The sequence below is a fragment of the Numida meleagris genome, chromosome 1 (assembly GCF_002078875.1).
Source record: "Numida meleagris isolate 19003 breed g44 Domestic line chromosome 1, NumMel1.0, whole genome shotgun sequence".
NCBI classification, from domain to species: Eukaryota; Metazoa; Chordata; class Aves; order Galliformes; family Numididae; genus Numida; species Numida meleagris.
In genome coordinates, this window is record NC_034409.1 from 164,305,394 (window position 1) to 164,333,088 (window position 27,695).

Sequence of the window (27,695 nt, forward strand, 5' to 3'; positions counted from 1 at the left end):
GAATTTCAGGCTCTTTAAGGAATTGTTGGATGAGATCCCCTGGGAAACAGGCCTTAGGGACAAAGGAAAAAAACAGAGCTGGCTTGCACTTTAAGGATGTCTTTCTGAGGGCATAAGAGCGCTCCAACTCCCAGAACAAGAAATCAGGCAGACAAAGAAGGAAACTGACATGGCTGAGCAAGGACCTGCTGGTCAGACTGGCAGTTGGGCTTGTTTAGCTGGGAGAAGAGAAGGTTCTAGGGAGATCTCACTGTGGCCTTCCAGTACTCGAAGGGAGCTTACAAGTAGGAGGGGACCAACTTTTTACATGGTATGACAGTGATGGGACAAGAGGGAATCACTTTAAACTAAAAGAGGGGAGACTTAAGTTAGATGTTAGGGAGGAATTTTTTAATCAGAGGGTGGTGAAGTGCTTGGAGGTTACCCAGAGAGGTAGAGGATGCTCCATCCTTGAAGGCATTCAAGGCCAGGTTGGAGGGATCCTGGACAGCCTGAGCTGGTGGATGGCAGCCCTGCCCATGGCAGGGGGGTTGGAGCTAGATGATTTCTAATGTCCCCTCTAACCTAAGCCATTCTATGACTCTACTGTCCAAAACATGCTCAAAACAGATACATCTCAGTGAAACATTTGTGCCATGTCCAAAGCAACGTTTTGCTGATGAAACATTTTGCCAGCAATATTCCAACCAGTAGTTACAGCAGAGAAGAGAATGGTGAACATCTTTACGCAGAATAAAAGCTAACTGGTGGAAGAGTGTGACAGTTATTTAACAATGCCTGCTAAAAAATTGTGCAGTCAGAAGGATGTACTTACTGATTTACTAAAATGGAATATTTCAGTTACAGAGTCTCTCTTGAGATAATAAATGATGCCTTACTGGAATTGTAGACTGTGAGAATTTTTTTAGTGGTTCTCCTTATTTTGAAGGAGAACAAACTAAACTAAAGCATGGTATTTTTGCATTGTTTGACTTGCAGATTTTTCAAGACTTTCAACTTTGCAATGAGAACCTACTTTCAACACAGTCTTTTATGTAAACACTATACTTCCTGTTTTGCTTCAAAGCAAAATGATAAAGAAATCTTGACAGTTAAGCAGTCTTATCACAACAGGTATTTATAATCAAATCTCCTGCAACTCAAGGAGTTGCAGACAATAGCAGAGCTACTTCTTTTTGATGTCCAAGAACTTGCATTATAGAGTCAGGGCTTTACTCACAGGAGCTTTTCCTTATGTTGCTATTCAAAAAAAGCAACTTTTTTTTTTTTGGAAGAGAATATCTTTTATTAAGTCAATATATACTGTGAGGTAAAGCAGATATTAGGTAAAGCATACACACTTTCAGGTGGATGAATGACCTGTTGGGTCTGAAACACAGAAAATGTGAAGGTATTTATAGCTGATTGCTCTGAATTGCACTTAATTTTGTTAATCAGTTGAACATTTGAGAGAAAAGCATTTGCTTTTTTGAATGTGGAGGGTAATCCTGGCTCTGCTAAGGCTTCAAGAGGTGACAGAAACTAGATGACCAGAGAAAATGGTAGGAAATTCCTACTGAAGATCATCAAGATTTGAGATACGGAGAAAATCACAGGTCTGTCTTGAATTCATCTGATATAGTATCTGGTATCCATAGAGTTACAAATTTTTGTTCTCTGGCCTACCTTTAATCTTTCAGGGTCAGGCCAGCAAGTTTGGAGTAAGAGTAGTTGTTTTGGGAAGATCACTTTCCAACTAGTGTCACTGTCCTTTCCTAATTACGTAGTACCCAGTGGTAGTGTGGTTTCAGCCACAGTTTCCTGAGAGCACTGAATGCATCACACAATGCATCACAGGATGTGCATATGCAGTATCTATGGATTTTGGTGGCTCTGGCATAGCAGGCATTTATTATACAGGTTGTGGCAAAATTTGGACCTGATTTTCTGTAGTCATCTAGTTCTAGCCAATGTATGCTGGTCTGCCAAAAATTTGCTTTCAGTGATGGAGCTAATGATGCTGAGTGTTGCTGGAAGGGAAAGAGGGATGGTTTTAGGAAAAATGATTTAGAGGTATGATTTTCTTCAAATATAAGTTGCAGATTGTTAATATTTTCCAGTATATATTTCTTGCATACTGTGGTGCATGATAACCAGTGAGGGATTTTCTCTGTATTGTAGTAAGTTTGTACAAGGTTTAGGAGGCTTCTTCAAATATGTGATCATAAAGGAGTGTCACTATTGGATGGACATCATCTGTTGCTTTCTGAGGGTGTGCTATGAACGTTCTCCTCAGAGCAAATGAGGTGATGTTTGTGGGCTGGTACTATATCACAGTTTTTCTACTTTGTTTTGGATAGCTGATGGTTTGTGGAAGGAGGTGTGTTGGTCTGTGGATTTTCTGCATATGGTAGTTTGTAGGTTGCTATTTTTTATGTTGACCGTGGTGTCTAGAAAGTTGATGCTGATGTAAGAGTTTTCCAGAGATAGTTTAATGGACAATTCTGGCTGTTAAATCTGTGGTAGAAATCAATGAGGGAATCAAGTTTTCAGTCCAGATGTCATCTATGTATTCTAGTGTATCCTAGGAACCCACACTGTTTTGGTGGGATGGTTATTTAAAGTCTTTTTCTTGAGATGACTCATGAATAGCCTGATATCCTCATGCTTGGACACAAGCACTTGGTTCCTTGTACTTGCATCTGTAGTTTGGTGAGGATGAACTCATCGTAGATGAAGAAATAGATGACATTAATGTTTATGACAGTTAAAAGGCTGGCATCACTACAAGTCACCTTCCTGTTGTAGCACAGTTAATGATGATAACACAAAATGTGGTGCTGGAAAGAAGATTATGACACAGCGATCCTGGAGAAGTGATTATGAAGAAAACTGTTTTCGTATACAACAACCTGTTTAAAGATGGTGTCAGAAGATCCTCATATCTTCTCAGTGGAAGTCTCCTTGAATTTCCTTCTGTAATAATCTAGAAAACCATATGGAAGTCTTAAGGTTGTAATAGAAGCAATTAGTATTTTTCTTCTTCATTAGGAAGAGAATTGAGCTCCAAGGTGAAAAGAACAGAGACCTTTCCTGAGTTCTTTCTCATAGAAAAATATGAAAAAAATGATCTATTACCATCACTTATGTTTTTCTAACTTCCACTTTATCAATCATTTAGTGACTTATTGGCAACGGGATCTTAAAAACAACATAGACTCTTAAAAAAAAAAAGGTACAACTTTCAAAAAAATATTTCGCTGTTATTTCTCTCATTAAGGAAAAAACAACACAACAGTTAATGTAGACTAAGACAAGATTCATCCAGTATGGGCTGTCCAGATGAGTATAATTTGAGATTATTTTTAAAGTCATTTTGCAGGGGATGGTAGCTAGATTATGTTCCTTTTGTTTTCAGAGAAGTTCTTTGAGACACATGTAGAGAAACATTTTCTCATGTGGTCCTACAGACCACAACGCTAGCAATGTTTCTGAGCATAAGTGAAAACATTTGGAAAGAAGAGATAGAAGAGATAGAGGAGGCCACTCAAGGTTGGGCTATTGCTCCATGACTTCCTGGGGGGTGATGTTGGGAAACAGGTGCTGTCACCATCATTTCTCAGATGTGTCTCATTGTTGGTGAAGTAATTGTTCCTGCAATATTTAACACAGTGTTAAATGATGTCAGCTTATTTTGATAGTAATTTGTTGCTTGGTGGTTTAGTATATTTTGGACAGTTTTCTTTTAATTTCTTGGAGCATGTAATCATGTCTGCTTCCATCAGCCTCTTCAGGAGGTGAAGTTTCTCAGTTTCTTAACATGCAGACCTAAACAGGATATTCTGTCATGTAGCAAGAGCCAAAAAATAAACCGCTTTTTTTACAGTACAAATGACTTACATGGATCTGTGTTATTCTTCCATGTTCACCAGTGCCTGATTTGGACTTCAAATTACTTGCTTTTATGTCCAGAGCATTTCCCCGTAGGGCTGCAAATATACGTAGCTTGCTCCAAAAGTCGTGCCTTCTATATATTTCCATGGAAACTACAACAGATACAATGAGCACACTATTTGATAGAGCAAAATCTCAGCTATAAAACGTTATTTTTCAATGCAGTCATCACCACTTTTGCATGCTCCTCAGCTGAAATGTACCACCCAGCGCCCCACTGTGTTCACATCCACTGCTTGGTCTCCATAAATGTTCAGCAAGCGTTCATGAATGTCAGTGGGTGCCAGTTCTTCTGCATGGAGGAATTCAGTGTCACACCTTTTCTTCATCCACACTTCCATGTCAGGCACCATTCTGTCAGAGTGCTCCTCTGCTGCCATCTGTCACACAGCAACAACGTGTAATGGAATACTGGTGGGAAGGTTCAGCCTCTATTTTCATACTACCAACATTTGACACTGTGGGCCATCAAAATAGAATAACTTTTGGAGCAGCCGTTGTATATCTGAATTCCCTTTATAACAAGCAGTTCTACAGGATTCAGGAGAACTTTAGGACTTCCTTGCCTGCTTTGGACAGAGCAAGCCAACAGAGTTTGCGTTCATTTTAACCTGGCCTGATTGAAGGGTGAGTTAAGACACTGTAGAAGCTGACAGCCCTTCGCGCCACACGCTGAACTGGGCAACCTGACCATCAGAGAGACAGTTGAGCGATAGTGCAGAGGAGGCCGGGGTCCGGGTTCGGGGCGGGTACAGAGCGAGCTCGGGGAGGGAAGGGGGCGGTGAGGAGGGGTGGCGGCGGCGGGAGGGCGGGTCGCACCGCCTGGGGCTGATTGGCCGCCCAGTTTATAAGAAGCTCCCGGCCGGGGCGGCGGGGCTGTTTGTCGAGGCCGGGGTGCTCCGTGGAGCCGTGTGTGGAGCCGACCCAGCGGAGTGCCCGCGGCGCCATGCGGCGAGCCAGCCGAGACTACACCAAGTACTTGCGCGGCTCCGAGGAGGTGGGCAGCGGCGCCGCCCACGACAGCGCCCCGCCGCCGCCGCCAGTGGCGCCGCTGCCGGCACACCCGCACCCGCCGACCGCCTCCCGCTCCCTCCTGGCCGCCCTCGTCCTGCTGGGGCTGGGACAGGTGGTCTGCAGCGTCGCCCTCTTCCTCTATTTCCGAGCTCAGGTAAGCGGCGCCTCTCGCTCGCCGAGAATAAGAAGCGTGATAATAAAGGAAGCCAGAGACCTGGTCTGGCTTTGAAGTTGGCCCAGGTTAGAGCGGTCGTCAGGATGGAGGGCTGTGTGTCGTCCTGGTGGCTGGAGGTGCTCGGCCTGAGGTAGGATGCATAGGGTTGCGTGGCCAGGTGTGAGGGGTCCTCAGGGCCGGTGGTAGCTCAGCGGCTTTCCCTCCAGCCTTAGTGGACTTTGGTTGTGAAGGCTTCCCCTCCAGCCTTGGGGGCCTTTGGTTATTGATGATCAGTTTTTGGTTGGAGGTTTCACGTGGTTGAGGTCTTCGCCTGTCATATGGGTTTCACCAGCACAAGAAGCTTCTTGGAGGTGGAAAACAAACAGAAAAACACCATATCTGGGGTGGTGTGGCCCTCATCCTGGGCTGAGTCACCTAGGAGCGGGGTCTCCTGTGTGCCTGTAGAGAAGCCCAGCCATGCTGCAGGTCTATCTGAGAGGTAGGCAGTGCCTCGGAGGGCACAGGGAGATGCTGCTGCAGGGTGAAGAGCTGCTGAGTGGCTAGGGTTTTGGAGAGAAAAGGAGCCTGCTTCTTGGAAACAGCTGGGCTGGCTGCCTGCATCCATTTGCCCTATGCTACTTGGCCTCCCCAGAGGAAGTGGGGGGCTGTAGGGAGTTTGCTTCTCAGGGCCAGGTTGTAGCTGCCTGCTTGGCTTCTTATCGATGGTTCGCTAGTTCTGTTAACGCAGATCTGGTGGCCTTCGTAGAAGTATTGCTGGTGTTGTTTGTGCTTTCTGTTTGAAGTTAGTGGGAGTGGAAACCTGTTTCTTCCGGTTGACTTTCTAGGTAGATGTGCTTGATCTTGATGTGGCAAAGGCAGGCTGGATTTCTTAACAAAGTGCACTCTGAAAATAGCTGTTGCACAAGTGCGTCCTCACTTAAACAGTTGAACAGTTGTCAAATAGACAATAATGGTACTGGTCGCTTATTTTGTGGTGTAATTCATATATTGTTACCTGTGATGGCTTCATTTGTTGCTTTTACAAAAGCAAAATATATGTGCTCTTGGAGCAGTAGTATGATACTTAACTGATTGTATCCCATACGCTTCAGAGGAGTGACGTTTAATTCCCGAGACTCATTGTAAAGTAGCTTACAGCTACTTGTTTGCCTGACAGTGTCACAAATTAATGCCTACTTCAACATATGGCAAAGTGCTTTTCGCTCCAGGTGTGCACAAACTAGTGAAGACATCTTTGTCAAAATACAGCTCATAGAAGTGCGCAGCTGCACATTGATGTACTAGAGAGCCATTGCAATCAAAATAGTTAATACGAGTACACTTTTTTAAACACTGTATTCCCACTCTCTTTCTCCCCTCCCTTCCCTTATTCTGGGCTCTTTCTGATAGGTTCATGTCAGTGCTTCACATGTGCCCAACAAAGTGTAAAAAAAATTTTCTTACCATAAAAGCTATTCTTGTTTTGCTTCCTTTATTTTAAAATTTACATAGTCTGGTGTAATTCTGCTTTTGGCAGTCTCTTTCCAGTTTCTGGTTCCTGTAGTTTTGGAGTAGTGCTGTTGGATGGAGTCCTTCGAAAACGTGAAGTTCTGAAAGGACTAAAAGATGTGACGTAGTTAGATGTAGACTTGACTGAAACCTTGCCTGAGAATTTTCTAATAGTAAACATGTCATCTTTGCCATCACAGAAAAATAGACTAATAAGCATACTTTTAAAGTAGGTAATTCACAATAATAACATATGATAATCCGTATTTGTTCACCAGTTTCTTATTGTGTAATATCACAAATGGGAGAAAAAAATGCAGTAGATCTTCTAGAAGTTAAATCTTACTTAACTGCCTTGCAAATTGTTATATTTGTGTGGGGCACTATGTCTGCTTTGTTTGAAAAATTTGCTGTCAAATTTAATTGCATTAATCTATCTGCTCTTAAATTTAATTATCTAAATTCATACTTTTTTAATAACAGAACTAAAGAACTGTGGAGTATTTTGATTAAAAAAAATAATGAGAAGTTAATAGTAGAAGTAGTACTTCACAAGATATGAATTGGCTACTGGACAACCAAATGTGAATTAGCAAGATTTGACTTTGTATGCTCATACTAAGAATTTATACAATTAAATGTGACTGTTATACAAGCTCCTTAAAACTCTTAAGAGGCTGAGTAAACTCTGACTCAATTTTACCATACGCTTCTTTATTTTCATTTGCATAAAATCATTTGGGCTGGATCATGACACAATATGAGCTGAGACAATAACTGAGGTTTTGGTTTTTCCTTAGTTTTGTTTATTTTGTGGCTTGAGCATTTGGAATTTCACAAGACACAAAACTAAGGCTGACACCAGATTTTCATGAGTAAACATGTTTGTGGCCAAGAAATAACGTAGCACAATGTGAATGAGACAAGGAGCTGGTATATTTGCTTAAAAAAGAAAAAGCTAGGAGTTGAATGCTACCATTCAGTATTCCAGTAATGACGTTCTGAACTGTAAAAAGATAAAGGCTTTTCTTTTTGGAGCATCTTGTGCAAAGTTCTGAACCCAAGACATTAAATGCTAACAAAATGTGTTGCTCTTGGTATTTCTTTTTGGTTATGCTTTGTGGGAAATATTTGCTCATGGATGATGAAAAAGCAGTCAAAATTGAGTTAGATACTCCATACAGCTGGAGATGATGGAGACTCAGGCACAGCACAAGGTGGGAGTGCTGAGTATTTTACTTAATTTTCATTGCTAGGTGACAAAATACAGTCTTCAGAAGCTCTCCTTTTACATTCTTCATTCTGGTCCGTTTCCTTACTGTACTCAGGTCATAAAACATTATGAATTTGGTTTAATGCTGTCTGAACCAGTGAGCACTGAAACAAGCTGGAAGCGCTCAAAGCTAGATGTGGAGGTTGGATGTCAAGCTTTTGTAGTCTAACCTGAAATTCCAAGCTTATTTATTTTTCTCCATTTGAGAAAATAGTCTGTACAGGTGTTGAGTATTCTACTGTACCAGTCACATTTAGATAAATGGGGATCTGGAAGACAGATTTTTATTACCATTTCATACATCTGTGGAATTCTGACTTTTGCTGCAGCGTTTTTAAACAGTCTCCTTTCAGGCTTCATCTAAAATCTGTTGGCAGTGACTAACAGCAAACCACTTGCTAGAGGTCACCAGCACTTTCTGGAAGTCTGGAAGAGCCTCTTCTTGGTAGTTAAGAAAAATAACGAAGTGTAAACTGATATGATTAAGCTGGAATTTGGTTTAGGTTTGAAAACAAGTACAGTATAAATGGCTTATTTTAAGGAGGAAGTACAGAATGTCATACTGTTTAAAAAAAAAAGGCAATGTGTTACTAGATTGGCTGGATTGTATTGTCTTTTAAAATCAGAGTGGACTTTTTATTGTCATAAGATTGGCTCTTAATTCTAGAAATTCCTCTGGTCTCACCCACAGTATTGGAGTTTATTTTGACTGCCCTGATTGATCTGAAAGGAGTCCAGAGATGCAACTAAAATGATGAGAGATCCTGGAAAATGTTGATATCAGAGGGCATTGAATGGTGTGATCTCATTTCGAGGTCAGACATTGTAGATAGTACACACAATAGTAACACAGTTAAAATAATAGATGTTCTCTTAAAAGGCCATAGTATGTCTAGGATATTTAGTTTCCTTAATGTGTTGTAAACCTTTCTCCAATACTGTTGATTGTGTCTTGATGCTTCCAAGTTTGAAATCTTTAGGACTTTGTGCTGAAGGTCTCTGTTCAAAGGCTACTCTTCTGTGCCTTGTGAGCTAGCAAGCTGCTCTCAGTAGACCATTCTGGTATTTCATTTTGGCTCTTTGGAAGATCTCCTCAGAATGTGTCCTTGAAAGTTTTTTTTGTTCATTACTTACTGCCCACAGCAATGGTCTTGGTGCTTGGTATTGCTGTTTACATCTATGGCAGCTCAGTGGCAGGATTGCTGAGAGTATCTGTTCAGACAAGCGAGCTAATTTCCATGGTTAAGTTGTGGAGACTTGAGTATTCTTTGAAAATGGTAAGGACCTCCAGGGTAGGCTAGCTAGTCCCATGATCAGAGCTTTGCCTTATCAAGGCACACAATCTCTGGAAACTCATAACTCGTCAGGATGGGTTACACAGCTTCAATTTAGGTTGCTGAAGCTATCAGTGTTTCCATTAAACCTTCAGTCTTGTAACTGGAGGTGCAGAGATGTTGGTTTTCTGTCTTAAGCCTTCAGCAGATAAGCTGTAATCTGAATAAGTGCCTCTGTACAAGCTGCTGCTGCTGTCCTGGTGCAGCATTGTGAGATGTGTTTGACTGATAACGGTTGGGTGATAGCTGAATGTCTGTTCGATGTGCAGTTTGTCATGCTGGATGCTCATGCCCTTGTGAAAAATGATCTTTCATAATCTCCGCTTTAAAACCTAGTTTTCTTGTCTACTTTTCAGAAGATGTCTTTAAATAAATTCAGAAAGTTGTGTAATACCTTTTCACTAGTAGTATTACTGATGAAAGAGAGTATCTACTGGCAGTTATCCATTATGGCTCTCTATCTACTGTCCAGTGGTGTGTGTGGATGGGAGAAGACTTAAATTTATCAACATCACGTTGAAGACACTAATTCCCTCAGGTCTTTGATAACAGCAACAGAGGAGGATACATCTGGGGTGTGAATCCTATTTGGATGCCTCAACACAGGAGGCGTATCAACAAACTGGAGAGCGTCTATCAGATGACTGCTGGGATAGGTAGGGGCTGTAGCATATCAGAAATGTGGAGCTGGATTCTTTCAATATGAAGAACAGACTGAGATGGAGTCTAATCACTGTTTCTGGCTAGCTGAAGTGGGATTGTATAAAAGGTGGAGGCAGGCTCTCTGGAAGTGCAGAGCAAAACTAAGAGGCGCAGTTATAAACTGCAGGAAGGAGAATTCCAACTGCTCATCATTTTACAATTTTACACAATAGAAGAGGTTAAATTGTAGAGCACTTTGCCTGAAGAGATTGAAGGGGAAATGCGGTAAAGCTTGACTAGGCAAGGCCTCAAGCAATCTGCCTTAAGTTACAAGTGGTCATGCTTCAAACAAGGGACTGAACCAGGCACCTTTCCAAGTTACTGTCCAACCCAGGTCATTCTGTATTGACTGCCTTTTAACAGCTGATAGTGGTCATTGTTTTTCCCCCCTCCCTGCTCCATTTGCTTTTGAATCTCAGCTTCTGAATACTTGCAGAGCCTACAGGGAGAGATAGTTTTAGGTTGCGCTTTTATGGTCGTCGACGCTCATGCTGCCCACCTGCTCCTTCATGCCTGTGCCTGTGTTGGCTCTGATGCTTGTCTGACACTTGCAGGAGGCGGCTTCTGGGTGCTCATTCTTCAGGAAACTAGATCAGCAGGAATTCATCCCTGGTACTGGTTTAAAGAGAAGATTGAGAGCCAGAAGCAGGATTTCATTGTGAAGAAGGTGAGGGCACGGAGATGCTCTTTTAGAACTACTTAAACAGTTAATGGGGCCGCACTAGCTGGCTTCTTAGTTTTTAGTGCTCGCTAGAGTTGTAATAGCTATAAATAGATTTCCTTTTGTATTCAACTGTGTCAGGCCACCCCAGGAAGATGTTACTGTCTCCAAGCCATGCTGTAACTCATTTCAGCTGTTTTACTCAAAGCTGTGGCATCTGCTGATCTTCAGGGGAACTTTTTCTGACCTGTTCATTTTCAAATCTCCAGAGATAAGTGAGACAGCTAAACCATCTTGTGGAGGCTGGTGTTGGTTTGAATGAATGAGGCAGCTCTTGAGAAGCTTTCAGGGAGAGGATGGTGATGGAGAAGGCAACTTGCTCTTGATGCTGCTGACTGTGCAACAAATGTTTATTCACCACGTGTGCCTGTTGGATTGATTGCTGCCTGCTGTAGACTCAAGTTAACCTTTGTAATCCTGCCTTATGGTTTTAAGTCAGTTTGGTTTTATTTTGGGGCTTAGGAAATGTAATTCCTGTTCATCACATCCAATCGATATAACGAATCTGATTCATTGTGGCTGTTGTGAATTTGTGAAAGTTCCTTTCGGTGCTCTGCTTTGTTCAATGGTATGTTAAAGGAAAGCGATTGCTGGTTTGATGTTATCCTTAATGGATAATATTCCCTCATCGTGGTTATCTGCAATATTGTAATACTTAGTTGTAAACTTGTGCTTTGCTCCTACGTTATGGAAAACAGCAGAAGTATATGTTCTTATTAGACTGGCAGATACAGTTAGAGAACTCAGAGCAAGTTTAAAGTGTGCAAACTCTTCTGATGTAAAATCAGAATACATGCCAAGATCAGTTACTGAAAGGCTTAGGCTAGCTCTGAACAAAATTGCTTAATATCCATTACATGTAAGGTGTATGGAAAGGGAGAGAAAGGGTGAAATGGCTTAAATAGTTTGTGCAATTGAACTCTGCCAAGGCACAATCTTGATCCTTGGAATATCCTTCTAAATCATTTAACTGGTAAAACCCAGGAGCATTAAGCTTACAGTTAAAAGTATATTTGATTCAGTTACAAGGGTTAATTGATACAAATATCTTGCATATATTTAAGATCTACTAAACGTTGTCCAATGAAGAGGTGTTTTGTAGTACAGTTTCCTTGTCTTCTGGTCTTCCTGAGTTTGTACCATCTCAGCAACTGTTTCATGAAGCAGTACATCTTGCCTGCAAAATAGGTTTTGGTAGATGGTTTCTGTACTTCTGTTTCTCCTGTTGAAAAGGATGTGTTAGATGGTGTACATACATTCCGCAAGTGCTGCTCTTGACATCTGTGCGTCATCTTACAAACTAGTATTTACAGGTAGGATGGCTGTGTGTTGCCTGCTAAAGTAATTTTGGTACTGTGTTGAGTGGTCTAAACATGGAACTCAGAATTATTAATTTTTATTCTGAAGGTAGGACTATTCTTTAACCTTTGAAAAGTCAGGTATCCAGTCTAAGTCTAAGCTAATGAGCTAGGTGGCTCCAGAATATAATTTATTCTTCTATCTTAACACCTGTTGGATGAAGTAAACCTTCCTATGGGAAACGTTTTCTATCTTCATTTCTTAGAATGAATCTCTAGATAATAAACTTAGCCAATTGCCAGAATTTTAGATGTTTGAAAATTCTGCCTGACTTAAATGTTCTTATTGTCTATTAAACAGACTTTTAAAAGTGTGGCTGTGCTTCTGTTCTTGTTTCAGATGGATCCTAGTAGAATTTCAAAAGAAGATGCACACTGTGTCAGAATGCTTTTCAGATCTCAAGAAAGTATGGACTTGGAAGACTCGCCCTTTGAAAATCAAGAAGTGAAGTTAATGCCAGAATCATGCAGAAGGATGAAGCAGGCTCTCCAGAGAGCTGTGCAGAAGGTAAGTGGCAGATAGCGTTTTCCTTTATTTTGTGCTCTTATTAAATGTAGCACATTTTCCAACATCTGCGTACAGAGGTAAGTTCTAGACAGTGTTTTGTTCTTTGAGTGATATCTGATATTGTATCTCAGATCCTAATGTGCTTATGAAACTGTTGCTGGTTTACTAATTCAAACAGGTTTTAGTTCTGCTTAAGGAAGTATTGAATACACGCTGAGAAAACTAATCACAGTTGATTGGCCATTCTGACTTTTGGGGGGGGGGTCCTGAGTGGTAGTCATTAAGAAGGGTGGTTCCACTCTTTTTCCCCCTAAACTGATCTTCCTGACCCTTCCTGAGAGGATTCTCCAAGCCAAGATCATTTGCAAGCAATATGTTGTCTGGAAGGTGGAAGGGACAGTATTTGTTCTCATTTGCTCTTGTTTCTTAATCTTACTGTAGTATATTAGTTTTGACTACCCAGAATGAAGGATGTCTCCTTCCTTTTTTGTTCACTTGTCCAATCATCTGTTGTGTGCAGGCCATTCTCACTGTGATGGAAGAGTTGCTTTGCCATAGTATGATAACTAGGCAGTTTCTGCCCAGCAGAGGAGAATGACAGCATGTTTTCCAAACTCAAATAATAAAAGTAAATTTGCCTTAATGAAGAACCCTAGAAGAGCTGACCCAGACGCCCCTTGCTGCAGTTACTGCCTTTGATCTCTTTGTGTGTTCTTGATGGCAGAGTACCCTGAATAGTGACAGATCCTTCCCAGAACAAAACTTTAGGAAAGATGGGAGCTTCCCACCTTCTCTAAAAACTCAGAAACAGTGGGCTAGCTCAGTAGGATTTGTTCATCCTTTCAGCATTTTTTAGGCTCTGACTCTACCCCACTTATGTTTTCTGTGCATTGGTACTAGAGTGCTCTTTCAAGCAGTTCTCTTGACAGTAAGGAGCTTGTTACTGTAAGTGAATGGGAAGCTCTGTGTTCTGGTCATTTGATTCTGGTTACTCAACAAAGGCATTGACTTCAGTGGAGGCTGTATATCCTGCCTTTCAGCATAGAGGTTAAATGCTGCAATGTCAGTGGCCAAGATAAGTAGTGAGTAGGATAATTTTTTTGGTCAACGACCATTAGTTTGAGAACAATAACGTTTCCCCTGCCAAAGTAATCGGACTGGAATTTTTGAATGCAACATAATGTATTAAGTAGCTGGGTCAGTGTTCTGGATGCTTTGTCATCACACACTGATGACAGAAAAATAAAGATAGACAAATGTTTGCCTGGGGCTACGTTTGCATCTTTTCCATTTTTATCTTAGGAATGAAAGAAATACTGTTAAAGTAAAATTATCCTTGGTTGTGTTCTGTAAGCTATGCTCTTTCATTGGTTCTGTTATACTGAAGGACAGAGGTGTAGCTGGATGTTTCCTCCAGTATGGCCAGTCCTTCGTGTGGAATGTAGCCTATATGACTGGAAAGTTGTTTCCTATTTTCTCTACTTAGTTCACTTTCCTAAAAGAGAATCTAACCTGTGTTTTAAGTGTCCTTATTTGCATTGGCAGTACATTAAGTGGCTGAAATGGAGCACTTCAAAAATAGTTTTGTGATTTTTTTTAATTGTTTGACTTTTGCAATTCAAACTGTTCAGGAAATGAAAACAGACAACTTTTTTTTTTGCTTAATTTTATAGTCTGGTTACAGCTTTTAGCTTACTACACTGACTCTCATCTGTTTTCTTTGCACACCTGTAGACGAATGTTTAAATTTAAAGCAGAGATTGATGTTGCCAGTACTGTTACAAAAACCAGTGTAGTAGTGCTGCAAGGTCAGATCTAGAAACATGTGTCTCCTGATTAAAACATGTTCCAGAACAAAAATACTGTTGAGGGAGCAGCTTACTCAGTAGAAAACACACATGCAATATTATTGTATATAAACTTTCAAGCAGACAAATAATATACTTTCCTAGTCTTTCTGTTTGCTTATTTTTTTTGCATATAACCCTAAAAACCCTTTGGCAACCCAGATGCACTAACCACATTTCTTATGAAGTCTGTTATGAGTCTGAAGTAGAAAGGACTGCAAACATATCTTGGGTCAGTTCATGAGTGTCTTTTTTTGGCAATATTCCCAGCTTCTAGCTTCTTGGGGAGTTCAGGCATAAACTAGTCCCCTACATGGCAACAAAGTACTTTGTTGGTAGACCTCCAGGGCAGAACTTATAAAGAGATCTATATTTTTAGCAGACATTTTAAGTGCGTGTGGTTAGGGACAAACTGAAGGTTTTATGGATGACTATTTTAAATTGTCAAAACTTCCATTTCCATACTACAACCTTACATGCCTTTTTTCTGCAGGCAGTAGAGTTCTCATTTGAATAGAGACTGCAGAGCTAATTTCAATCTTCTGAAGAATATGTACTTTCTATTTCACTTCCTTTCTGATTAGCATTCTTGTGCTGCGTTTCTGACAAGATACTACTTCTTGTTATTAACTGGATTTAAAACACTGAGAAAAGAAAAAGAAACGTATCTAGGGGAGCCTTAGCCTTAGTCACAACTTCCTCAATATGTGAATGTATTAAGATTCTCTTGTGGTTAGTCTCAGAAGGCTACTTGTACCTACTCAGAGTAGATCATGAGATATTGTATAATCAAAGAGGAGGAAAAACCATTCACAAGTGTTACTTGTTCTAATGTGGCCTGGTCCAAGGTTGGACTTAACTTGAAGGGTAGGACTTGTGTTTTGAAGACCTGAGATGCTGGTGTGGCAATAGGTCTGATGGTTGCCTAAGGGTTAAAACCTGCATCCTGCTTTGCATGAGGAAAGAGCAGTTCCAAACTCTTCAGACACTTGAAGCGTGGTTTTAGCTTTCAAAATATGGAAGTTTTGCAGCTTCCTGATGGCTTTTTAATTTTTTTGAAGTAAGGAAGAAGTACTTTTTATTTTTGTGACTGACTGCATGTCTGTTGTTTGAACAGTGATTGTATGAAAAAGGTTGGAATATGGGAAGCAGACCAGCAGAGTTGACATGGTGGACAGTGAGCAAATGATGCAAAGGTGTACAAGTGCAGCTTATTGGAAGACAATGTGTGGTGTGATTTTTTTTTTGCAAATACTTGTTCTAAAAATAAGTTTGGTAGCACGCTTTGCTGTGTGGTTCGAAGTCTAAAGGGAATCACTGGTAATATTTTGTTAAGAGTTCTCATGCTCTTGTAGTCTTAGTTATGTCTTAGTTATAAAATCTGTTGAGCTGTTTCTGCTTTCTTAATGGTAGTGTGCATTGTGAGAAAGTATGAGGTACTTAAAGATGTTCAGGTGCTTAAAAATGTAGTTATAAGCCCACTAAGAGGGCATCTTTAGACATCCAGGTAGCATAGTCCTTACACCCTTCAGGATCACAAGAAGCAAGTACAGGTTTAGTTCTTCTAAGGCAGGTTGTGTATCAGTGTCTCGGAACCGTAAAAACAGGTGAAGTCTTTTTTTTTAAAAAAAAAAAGTCAAGAACAATTTTGAAATACATGTTCTTCATGAGGAAACCCACAGCTCCATCCTTGTTCTTTACAAACTAGTTCATTTATTTCTCCCAGTTTCTTTTTGGATGCCTAGGCAACTGGGAAGAATTCTAGAGTTTTGTGGGGGTGTTCAGAATCAAGTAAAGAACTTGACACTAGTGCAGGGTTTGGAGAACTCAGCTGATGGAGGATTTTCATTTTCTGGCCACAGGCTAACTATTTGTAATCCACTGACAAGCACACAGAAGATTCATTCAACATGAGCCAGACTCAGATTCTTCTTAAGTGTGTTAGTGTTGAACTCATTCTTATCTCTCCTTTTACTGCCATAATCACAGAGTTGTAGGGTTTGGAAGTGTTCTCAGGAGATCATCTAGTCCAACCCCCCTGCTAAGGCATGGTCACTAGAGTAGATTGCCCAGGAAAGCATCCAGGTGGATTTGTAATATCTCCAGAGGAGACTCTAAGACATCTCTGGGCAATTTGTTCAAGTGATCCATCACCCTCAAATTAAAGAAGGTTTTTTTCAATGTTCTTATCGAACTTCCTGTATTCCAGGATGATTCTTGCATCTTTCATTGCATAGTAGCCTAGCTTCAAGAGGAGTACCTGAGAGTGTTCCCATCAAGTCCAGTCTACAGCTTGGTGATAGAGCAATAGGTAGGTTGAAGACCATTAAGATGAGGAAAACAGTGGACTCCGATCTTCCTAGGTAGCTGTTCTGCTCACCAAATAGTGACATTGCAGATGAAAAGCACCACCACTAGTTAGAAAGAAAGCTCAAACTGCATTTCATGAGGACTGCAGCCTTTCTGCACGGAAAATATGCTGAGTCAGACTGTTTGATCTCAGAAGGTAGAAGTACCCAGCTGTTCAAGCCACAGCATCTTTGGAAACATGCAGAAGCAGAACTCTAGGTTCCTAAAAAAAAAAAAAAAAGTTGCAAGGAGGATAGCAACTGGCTAGTTCAGGGACTTCAAGGGCTGTGCAGTTACTAGGTATGGGATTTCATTTAGTACCATTTCAGATACTAGGAGATTCAAATGTACATAGCTATTCTTGGATCTGCACAACAATCTCTCCAGGCAAGTGTATTATCGCATCTCCCAGAAATAAAGGATCCTTAAGTAGATTCCACATCCAAAATGTTTCCATAAAGAAAGGAAGGAAACAAAGGAGTATCCCTTTCTGGGGAAGGTTTTGGGGCACTTATAGAGCAGTAATTTCTGAGAGTCTTGTCTGTCTCCCAGTCTTTCACTTCTTTATTTTCTTTTCTCCAGATGAGGCCTTAAAAGGGCACAGTAGATGGGAACAATCATCTCCCTTGCTCTGCTGGCCACCCCTCTTTTGATGCAGCCTAGGATACTGTTGGCCTTGCAGGCTGCAAGCGTATGCTGTCACCTCATTTCCAGTTTCTTGTCTACGAGGATCCCCAAGTCCTTCTCTGCAGGGCTGATCTCAAGGGAGTTCTTCTCACAGTCAGGATTGCCCTGACCCAAGTGCAACGCCTTGCACTTGGCCTTCTTGAACCTCACTAGGTTCTCATGTGCCCAGTTTTTGAGCCTATCCAGGTCTCTCTGGACGGCTTCCTTCTGTTGTGTTAGCTGCACCGTTCAGCTTGGTGTCATCAGCAAACTTGCTGAGGGTACACTTGATCCCACTGTCCTCTTGATAAAGATGCTGAAGAGCACCATCCCAAGATGGACCATCAGGGAGAATGACTTTAAGCGATGGGAAATTTAGGATAGATGTTGGAAAGAAATTCTGTACTCAGGGAGTGGTGAGGCACTGGAACAGGTTGCCTGGAGAGGCTGTGGGTGCCCCATCTCTGGAAGCATTCCAAAGCCAGGTTGGATGGGGCTCTGGGTAGCCTGACCTAGTGGGTGGCAACCCTGCTCATGGCATGGGGGTTTGTACTGAATGATCTTTAAGGTCCTTTCCAACCTAAGCCATTTTTTGATTCTATGATTTTATCACCTTAGTACCTAGCACTTGCAATTTTTCTTCTTACTACTTCATTAGAAGTTAGAGATCAGGTGTGGTTAGAAGCTGATGCTGGTGCACAGCTCCTAGAACTGAGCTTTATTTTCATGCTGCTAGAACTGATGTTTCAGTAAGAAGCTCAGAGAGGGGAAGTGAATCTAAGTGGGGTGGAGATGAATGTGGGTTTTGCCGCTTCTGAAGTTGCGATTCTTCTGCTTTTCTTCTCGTCTCTACAGTAAAAAGCATTTTTAATGATTCATATCTACAAAATCAGCATATCTCTGCTGAGGTACTATGCTTTGATAGTCATACTACAACTTTCATGCTGCTGTGGCTTTCCATTTTGGTTTAACATTTAGACACCTACTGAAAGGTGAGAGTACATAAATGTACAGCAAAGGTGGTACAGATATCTCGGTGGCTTCAGAATTATGTAAAAGCAGAACTTCAGATGTTTTCAAAGCAAGGTTTCAAATTCTAAAGCACTACAGCGATAGACAATATGTGGAATATTGCTGATCTGGCCAAATCTGAGGTGTACTGTATATACACGTGGTTGAATTAGACAACCAACAATACATGAGACATGAAGACAAAACGCAGGACCACACTTCAGTGGTAGTGGTTTCAGTGGTAAGAATAGGATTTTTTTTGTCTGCAGTAAAATGCTTCCTTCTACTAACCATCTTCATGATGGTTGCATGGTATGAGGTAATCTCAATAGCAAGAACGTTATTTTATAAGAAACAGATAGGGCGAGTAATGGGGAAACAGGACAGAACTGAGGAATAAACCTAACAATACAAGGCTTCTAACAAGAGATTGTTGCTCAGATTTTTGAAAACTGCTGTCTGTAAGTTTTCTCATGAAGAAAACAGGAGTGGATTGTTAAAAGCAAGGCTTTCTGTGGTGCCTGATACCTGTTAGTTGTGCTGTTCTTCGTTTTGGGTTACGTGGGTTTCATTCATGTTAAAATTAATCTGCAGTTTTGGAGAATATGCACTTCCAGACTCTGGCACCCAGTCCATTTGGCCCAGAACAAAAGGGAAAATGCTAAATTCTTCAGTTTCTGTATACCTTGTTGTAAGTGAGGCTTGGCTGCAAGACCTACTAGTCTTGAAAGCTCTCCTGTTAGTGGTCAAGCATAAGGGGTGGAGGTTTCGTTTACTTCATCAATGAAATGCAGTGCTTAGCTTTTCTCAGCTGTGTGATTACACACTAGTCCTGATATAGAGCTGCCTCTTTCATTACCTTTCAACTGCGAGTAATTAAGTCAATTCATAAGTTCCATGGTTTTATGGGATATGTTCTTAGCAATCATTGTTACATTATAGTTAGTGAAACAAGTTCAGTAACTGGAAATAGTTGTCAATCCTCTAATCACTATTCCAATAAATGGTGCAGTGATCTTGCAAGCCAGCATTCCTATGGCACTATGTTCTAATTGTACAATCTACAATGCATAACATCAGAGGAAAAAAAAGTCAACATCAAAGCAATGGCTTTTTTTCTTTTAGGAAGTCCAGCGTATTCTGGGAAAAGAGCCACCAAGACCAGAAAAAGGTAGGTGCTGGTTTATGAATAAGAAATAAGATTTTAGTTCTAAACTTATTTTTTTCTGAGGTAATGAAAGTCTTTTTATTCCAGCTGCAATGGAGGCAATAGGAATGGAACTGTACAGGAGAAATAAGCCCGAGAAGCAACCTTTTGCCCATCTCATTATTGATGATAAGAATATTCCAACTGGTAAGTTTAGTTTTAAGTAATACTTCTAACGCTACTATAAACGTGCTCAATTTTTTGTTGTTAAGTGCATTGCTTTTCTTCTTTATGCAACCAAACCAAACGGGAAGGCTCTGTTGAGATCCAAAACCTGAGGTTTTCAGCAGTCTTCTCTAGGGACAAAACACTTCTGCACTCCAGGAGTTAGGTTTTTGCCTGGAGGGATGGGATTCTTTATCCCTCCAGGTGCATTGTTACCACCCAAATCTAGAGCTTTATAAACAGAGAGCCTAAGCAACTTGTGAAATTGCAGTCAGAACTTCTACAAGCTATCTTACTAGCTCAGATGCCTCCTAACAACCTTCTGTTTGAGTCAGATTTTGGCTGTTGACATAGGTCCATCATAGAGGATAAAGTACCAGTAAGCTTGTCTTAGCATTTTGTTTTTGGAAGATTCAGATAATTTCATAGTCATAGAGATGGTTATATACATCCACAGAACTGGAGCATGTCACACTTTGTGAAAACTACCTGTGGTAGTTTTAGGGTCTTGATTTGCTGTCTGGATGTTACTCTGTAAAATGTGTTTTACCAGGACCAGCAGTTGATGACTTTGGGTGATGTGTATCACTGCATTAACTTTCTAGGGAATGAGTTAGCATGTCTGTAGGTGATAGCAGGGGAAGCACTGCTCTTGTTCTCTTCGCTGGCTTTTTTTTCCAGCACAGACTGTAGGAGCTCTTAGAAATGTAGTGCAAGTAGTAAAACTACCTTGTTTCTCCTTTGTGCAAATCAACCCCTTACCATTGCAATGAGTTGAGCTTATTCCTTCCATTTCTGGCACATGGGTTATATGTCCCTTGATTGGAAGAGTGTTGTCAGACATTAATCACAAGGACGGCTTCTGTGGATCCTGTGAGCACTGCATTAGTAAGGGACTACATCCTTATGGATAGCTGGAACCATGAACCTACTACTGATTGTAAGGCACTTTGCTGTCTTATCACTGGTGTGAGGCACTACCCACTTGACTGGGAGGCATAGAGGTTCATGACAGGCATAAAGGATGAAGAATTTCCCTGTGGGTCACTAGGGGTTGTTCTTTCCTATCCTGTTTTCTTTGACTACAAATTTCTATTTTCTTCCCATGCTTCCTTGCCCTACATGTCTTCTAAATTATTTTATACCATCTATGAGTCTTAGCAGATTTGTTGTCAGCATTACAAGTTCTCTGCTGTCATCACTGACCCAGAATAAACAATGTCAGGAAAAAGAATCAGTTTTGTAACCATCGGGCAGGGTTGAGTAGCTTGCAAGTGAAAGCCCACCACAAATAGACACCGAGTATTTTCCATTCACCTGGTTCACAATAATTAAAAACCCCAAATGGACTTCTGCAGTTGGGGAATGGCAGGGAAGGGAGTGGAAATAACCCTTCTTACGTCTTGGTGTCCCACCCATCATTTGACTGCAGAAGCCGTAGTGGTTTTGTTTGTTGTGTGTATTTTCTAGGTTTGTTGCCTTAGGTTTAAGCTTGATGCTTGCTGGTTGCTTCTTACAAGAGCTTACTTTAAACCCTACCTAAGTTTTAAACGAAAGCAGTGAATTTTGGTTTATAAATTGATTACAGAAATTTGTCGTAGTTTAAAGGAGAAGAGCACAAACAGAAATAGATGTAAATGTTAAATATATAATTTGGGATGTGAATTGGTACCTTTAACTGTCTAAAGAAACACTGTAGTATTTTGAGCTATTTACAGCTACAGTTTTGGCTTCACTGCCCTTTGCCTCCAGTGGAGGTTTTTCAGAGCAGACAGCACTTTAGCCCTTTCCTCAGGCTTTATTTATACCTGAATGCTGCTGCAGTGCAGAAGAGTAATAAACACTGGGTTTCTTTCTTCTGTTACCTTCCCATCATCTTCTTTCTTACTAATTAATTTTACTGGAACTCAATTGCTCTCTTCAAATACCTGAATACCTGAAATTGTATTAGTCTCAGTTCATGCTTGCAAACATCTAAGACATTTAGATTTGTCTTGAGTTACCAGAAAGACTGTGAATTATCTTTTTTAATCCTTGTTACCGTGTCTGGAAGGTTACCTTAGTCATTATCTCTGACTTCTTCCTTTTCTGTCAACATAACTTGCCTTATGTTATTTTTTCCATGGCTCCATTATGAATTTTCTCTCAAAAGATACTGTATTACAGCACTTTTGACTGTCCCATAACATGGGTTATTATGTTTTAGAGTTTCAGTCGCAGCTAACTTTGCACTTGTGTGCTCCAGCTTTCTCCTCTGCATGTCTTTTGGGATATTTATTGTTTTGGTGTCTCCAGATTTGGATGTGTAACCACCTGAAGCCCTGAGAGCCTGCTTAAACATTGCATGTATCTTTGTGCTGTGTCACTGGCTGTGGCAAACCTCTTCAAGCTTTGAATTGTTGCAAAACATCCATCTACATTGGTTTACTTAGTCATAGCATTATAATCTGGGTTGAAAGGGGCTTCTAGAGGTCATCTAGGCTAATCTCCTGCTCAAAACAGGTCTAATTAAATCAGTAGATAAGATCATCCTCCATCTCTTGGTCTGCCTCTCCACCTAACCATGGATGAATGATATGTATTGCTCTCAGCACCGAAGTGTGAACAAATTTCACCCATAGTCACTTTCAGCATCGCAAATACAAGTGACTGTGGCACCTATTTTCCATCTCCCCCCTTCAGCAAACCATGCATTTTTCCTGAGGATTTCTTCAGAATTGCTACTTGGTTATTGAGTCTGGCAACTACAAAGTTTATTGGCAGGTGAATAAAATCTGCCTGTAAACTCCTCGGTGTGTCACCAGTCAGTCACAGTATGCTGGCATGCCTTTCTGCTTGGTCATATGTATACCTTTCTGCCCAGATCTCTGATGTACCTCTGTCCTTTGCCAGTCCAAGCACTAATGTAGGCCCTATTTTCTCACCTGTCCTCCTCCTTTTCAGGGTAGCCCAAGTTTCTTGGAGCAGTATTTCTGGCAGACTTAACACTGTGTAAAAGAAGTCCTACAACTTCTTCAGCTACCAGTAGTGCTTCTGAGATGTGCTTTGGTACCACTTTCTCAGCATTCTTTTGCTGTTGAATAATTCCAGGATAAGAGACTTAGTTGACTGTTTTCAGAATTTTTTAGAGGTACTACACACAATAAGGCTTATTCCTGTATGAATTTGCTTGGATAATTTCTACTTGGCTACACTGGAGCCATAGGGGAGCAGCTATTTATGTTCTGCTATTAAAGCCTGTGCTTTGCACAAGTTTTTGTGGAGGGGTGGGAAGGCTGAAAGGTTGTTTTTTTTTTTTTTTGTTCGGGACTGCCATTAAAGTATTCCTCTCACACGCAAAAGCCACTTGTCCTTGGCAATTAGGGGAGACTCGTAGCTCTCAAATTCCCCTGTCCATACTTACACTCTCTAATTTATGCACAAACAAATCCAGGAAATGTCTTTAATCAAATGTACCTGTGGCTGTTCCCCAGGATGCTTGTGAGCACTGGCAGTTCTCTGGGCATGCCTGGGTACATGCTTGGAGGACAGGACACTAAGTGGCCTTGGAAACTTTAGTGGGAATAGATTGTTTTGGTTTGATGTGGAGAAGATAGAGTAATAAATATTCCTATCAGGCAGGTAGATGCACTAGAAGCCAAAGATTTATGGTCCTCTGGTACCTATGCAAGTCTGCTGCTGTGGGTAAACAGAAATGGTTTTTCTTTGAAAGTTGGTAGTGGTTAGGAGAACGAGTTGTCCAACCTTCATCTGTTGTGTAGTGCATTATGTGTCTTGTGAATAAATGGTAGGTTGTAGTGGCTCTTCCATTCCACGCTGCATCCCAGGAAGTGTCAGGGCCTGTGTGGCTTTCTCAGAATGGTGCTGATATTCCTCTGTGTGGAGATGTTCATGGATCTTGACTGGATCTTCTACACCTGTTATTGCCCATTCCTGTTTTTCTGAGAGCTGAGGTGAGTGCTGGATGGTGCTGGAAATGAGGAGGTGCAAGGGAATGCGAGGTGTGTGCTATGGGAGGTGTTCCTCATTAGAGCAGCATGGTAAACCTCTGCATAATAGGTATGCCTTAGTAACTGTGCTACCTGGGCTGTGTTGCAGACTGCTGCTTAACACTGTGACAGTAAACCAAACTGAGGTGTCAAATGTGACGAGGTTTGAAAGGAAGACTCAAACGCTCTTTCTGAGTCTGCCTGACCTCCTATCAAGGCATCTCTTAGCACAGTAGGATCTAAATGAAATGACCTCTGAGGCTTGACCAACTTGAAACCTCTTACAAGATGATACAGTGTGGCTACTTGAGGACAGCAACCAGGAAGTGCCTGTCAGACCAGAGTTCCGGGAAGACACTTGGACCTGCGTATACGAAGTTAGCTTTCTGTGACAGTTCAGAGCTGACAAATCTAAACATTGCCAGTGTCTCAGCTACTCTTTCACTCTCTTTACAGAACATTCAGTCACTCTAACAGATAAGGGACTTGTTGACCAGCCTCTCATCATGCAGGCAGAGCAGAAAGGAGTTATATGTGCTTGCTAGAAGGAGTTCAATAATGCTTGTTTAGATGTACTCTATTAATTGTTTTTGGTGGTCAAACAGTAACTGCCATGTGTGTATTTTGTTTCTCATGTATGTGATGCTCTGTGGACAGAGAGGGAGAAAATACAGCGGTTATATTCTTTCCTAATTTGTGGATCTCCAGCTTAAGATAATTTGAAGGGGACTGTTCTCCAAGTGTGGAATATCCGCTCATTGTTTCTAGTTGGGAATCTGAAATATGTTTTTTTTTTTTAAAAAAGCAAACCATCTAGAACAAAGCTTTTCTTCCTGAAGCTGTCATCCCAAGACCTACCTCTAGATATGAGACAAAGTAAAACTGAACAAAACTGAATAAAACCTCCTGAATAGCTGTAATTGGCAACTGTAAATATTTGTTCAGAAGCAGGATTCTGCTGTGGGGGCACTAAGATATGAACAGATGAGATTTTAGAGCCTTTTTCTGGTGTATTCTAAAAATCAGATTAAATCCAAACATTGTTTTTGCATGGAAACGCTTGTCATAAATACTTGAAGAGTATATATAAAGAGTATAATAAGAGTATATATAAAGTATAGCCAACAAATGTATACTAAAACTCATAGAATCATAGAATGGTTTGGGTTGGAAGGGACTTCAAAGATCGTCTAGATCCAACCCCCTTGCTATAAAGATGCACAGTTGTAAAATGTTTTTGTTTCATTGGTTTTTGTTCTCAAGTGGAACTATGCTTATAGTGGTACTGCTGTAGTCTCAAGAACTTGAACTGTGAAGGTTTCAGAAACTTCTATTTGGGGAAATATAAGTTCAAGTTCCTTTCAGGTTCTGTTTAGCTATTCCTTGCAAATTGTAGTTGAAGTATCATAACAAGATTTGCTTTTGTTTTTGTTAGCAGTTTTTCATTTCAAATTCCTCTCAAGTGTTTGTTACCTGAATAAAGCTTTAGATGGCATGCTATGACTGTACAGAGCTTGTACGACTGCTGGACATAATTAAACTACTGGCCAAGCAAATGTTTTGTACCAAGTTCCAGTGGATGTTCTATGGGAGGGCAGACAATTGCAAATAGCAAATAGCAGCAGATGATGAAAAAAGGAATTTTCTGGTGGGGTTTTGTCACAAATTGACTCATACTCAGAAGCTTTAAACTTTGCTTTAGCCTATATAACAGTAGTTGGTGTTAATTTTAAAAAAAATTGAGATTAGCTTTTTAAATGTTGACTTTCGTGAAATGTTTATAAATTATTTTTTTTTCTCTCCTCTCTTCAGGAACTCGCAAAGTGAACCTTACATCCTGGCATCATGACAAAGGCCAGGCAAACTTATCAAATATGACGTTCAGTGATGGGAAACTGATCGTTAATCAAGATGGATTTTACTACCTTTATGCCAACATTTGTTTTAGACATCATGAAACTTCAGGAAACCTGACTAAAAGAGGGCTTCAGCTGATGGTGTATATGACTAAGACAAACCTTAAAATAAGGCGCTCTGATGTGTTGATGAAGGGAGGAAGCACCAAATACTGGTCAGGGAATTCGGAATTTCATTTTTATTCTGTAAACATAGGAGGATTTTTAAAATTAAAATCTGGTGATATGATAAGTATCCAGGTATCAAACCCATTGTTACTGGATTCATCACAAGAAGCAACTTACTTTGGGGCATTTAAAGTAAGGGATTTAGACTGAATCTTTTAGTATGCTGAAATTTTGGGGGTGGGGGGTTTGTAGTCCAGACACAACTTGAAGACAGAGCTGAAAATCTTTTGCGTCCCAATTGCATCTGTATAAAACATATATCTCCAAAGGCACATTTTGCCCTGTGCTGATTCTAGCAACAGTTCCATAAATCAAGGATATAATTATATAGATAGCCTGATTCAGTCTTAGACTGATTTTACTTCATATGTCTCCCTTGGCTTTGGTAGAGTCATTCTGATTTTACATTGGTTGAACTGAAAGTAGAACAATTAATATTGCTGAATTTGTTTCCACATCCTGACCAGACTTCATAACCTGTGCTACTCTTGCTAGTTTTGGCACAAACAGGGCAGGGCAGAAACTGGCTTCCAGATTGTGTTTGGTGCTCAGTTTTGCTTGGGGCTGAGCATTCTGACCCTGAGACAGCAAAGATTGTGAACGCATGACTAATTCCATTGCATTTGATGTGGTTTTTCACATGTTTAGTTAAGCATGTTCTTGCTTTGCTGGATTAAGGTTGGAGCCTTCAAGCCCTGGCACGGAACACCTAAACAGTCCAAATTAAGTTTTTATCTGACTAAAAGGGCTATTCCAGGAAGGAGGAAGATCTTCTGGCCTTGCAGTTCTAAAAGGTTAATTACAGGTCATTCTTATTGTTGCACAGCTAATTGCAAATACAGATTGCCAAAATACGGTATGCCTTTAAAGTATTACATTGTGCCAGAACCTGCAAAGACATTTTTTAGACAAAAGTATGTATTTTTATATTCTGTAATATCTAAAGTTATATTTCAGGTGTAATGTTTCGTGTAAAGAAAAAAATGTAAATTATATTGTCCTATAGTATTTGATACGAGATATTTAAATTCTCTTGCTGTTTGTATATTTAATGTTTTATACTGTTTTTAATGTACAGACACGTTTAACTAGTGCACTTTTTAATCCCAATGGGAAAAATTGCAGCTAAAAGAGGTTGTTTGCAATTAGCAAATGTAATATATCTTTGTTCTTTTTAACTTAATAGATTTCTGTTAAACTTGTCAGTATTACTGGGAGGAGGGGAGGGAATTTTACACCAAAGTCATGAATAATCACACCAGAATGCTGGTCACTGGGTGCCTTTCCAACCTGGAGGGTAATTAACATTACAAATATGGTGTTACATTTAAAAAAAACAACAACATCATAAGCCACAGAAATATATTGGGGGTATTTATAGTTACTATGCAGGCATATTTTCCTCCAACAAATTCTGCAAGTTATACATTCTGTAATGACATTTTTTAGCCTAGTTTCCTGAAAAAAGTGAAGCTTATGTCATTGCATTGCCTGTCCTTTTCTCCCCTTGTAGCTTTTGAAACTCTGTGCCTTTCTGCCAGCTGTGGCAGATGAATGGCAGTGTTAAGAGGTATTCTTACAGTTTTTTTTGTGAGAACTGACAGCTGAGAACAACTCAGCCATTTTACGTGATTTGTCAGTGGCTGGCCACTGTTCGTATTAGCCAACAAATAAATATGGGGAACCTTCTAGCTAGCCGCTACATGTGTTGTTTCTTGTATAGTTGCTTGGCTAAAAATGGTAGGTGGTAGGAATCTGAGGGTGGGTATGGGGAGCATGGGGATTGAGTTGCAAATACTACCAGTGATGTTTAGGGTACATCTGGGCAGGGAACAACAGTTGTTGAGGAGGCGTTGGGAGAGGCTTTAGGA

General features: G+C 40.5%; 1 protein-coding gene across 2 annotated transcripts; it reads left to right on the forward strand.

The window, feature by feature from the left end:
• Window positions 4,880-27,512, forward strand: TNFSF11 (TNF superfamily member 11). Of its 2 annotated transcripts, none has more exons than XM_021375159.1 (5): window positions 4,880-5,101; window positions 12,339-12,506; window positions 19,505-19,550; window positions 19,635-19,733; window positions 25,553-27,512. In XM_021375159.1, exons 1-5 carry the CDS (start codon window positions 4,880-4,882, stop codon window positions 25,972-25,974), a joined length of 957 nt encoding a protein of 318 aa, XP_021230834.1. In that variant the 3' UTR covers window positions 25,975-27,512. The 2 variants fall into 2 exon arrangements, with proteins under 2 accessions (XP_021230834.1, XP_021230840.1); XM_021375165.1 differs by lacking the exon at window positions 4,880-5,101 and adding an exon at window positions 5,175-5,252 and having other exon boundaries at window positions 25,553-25,974.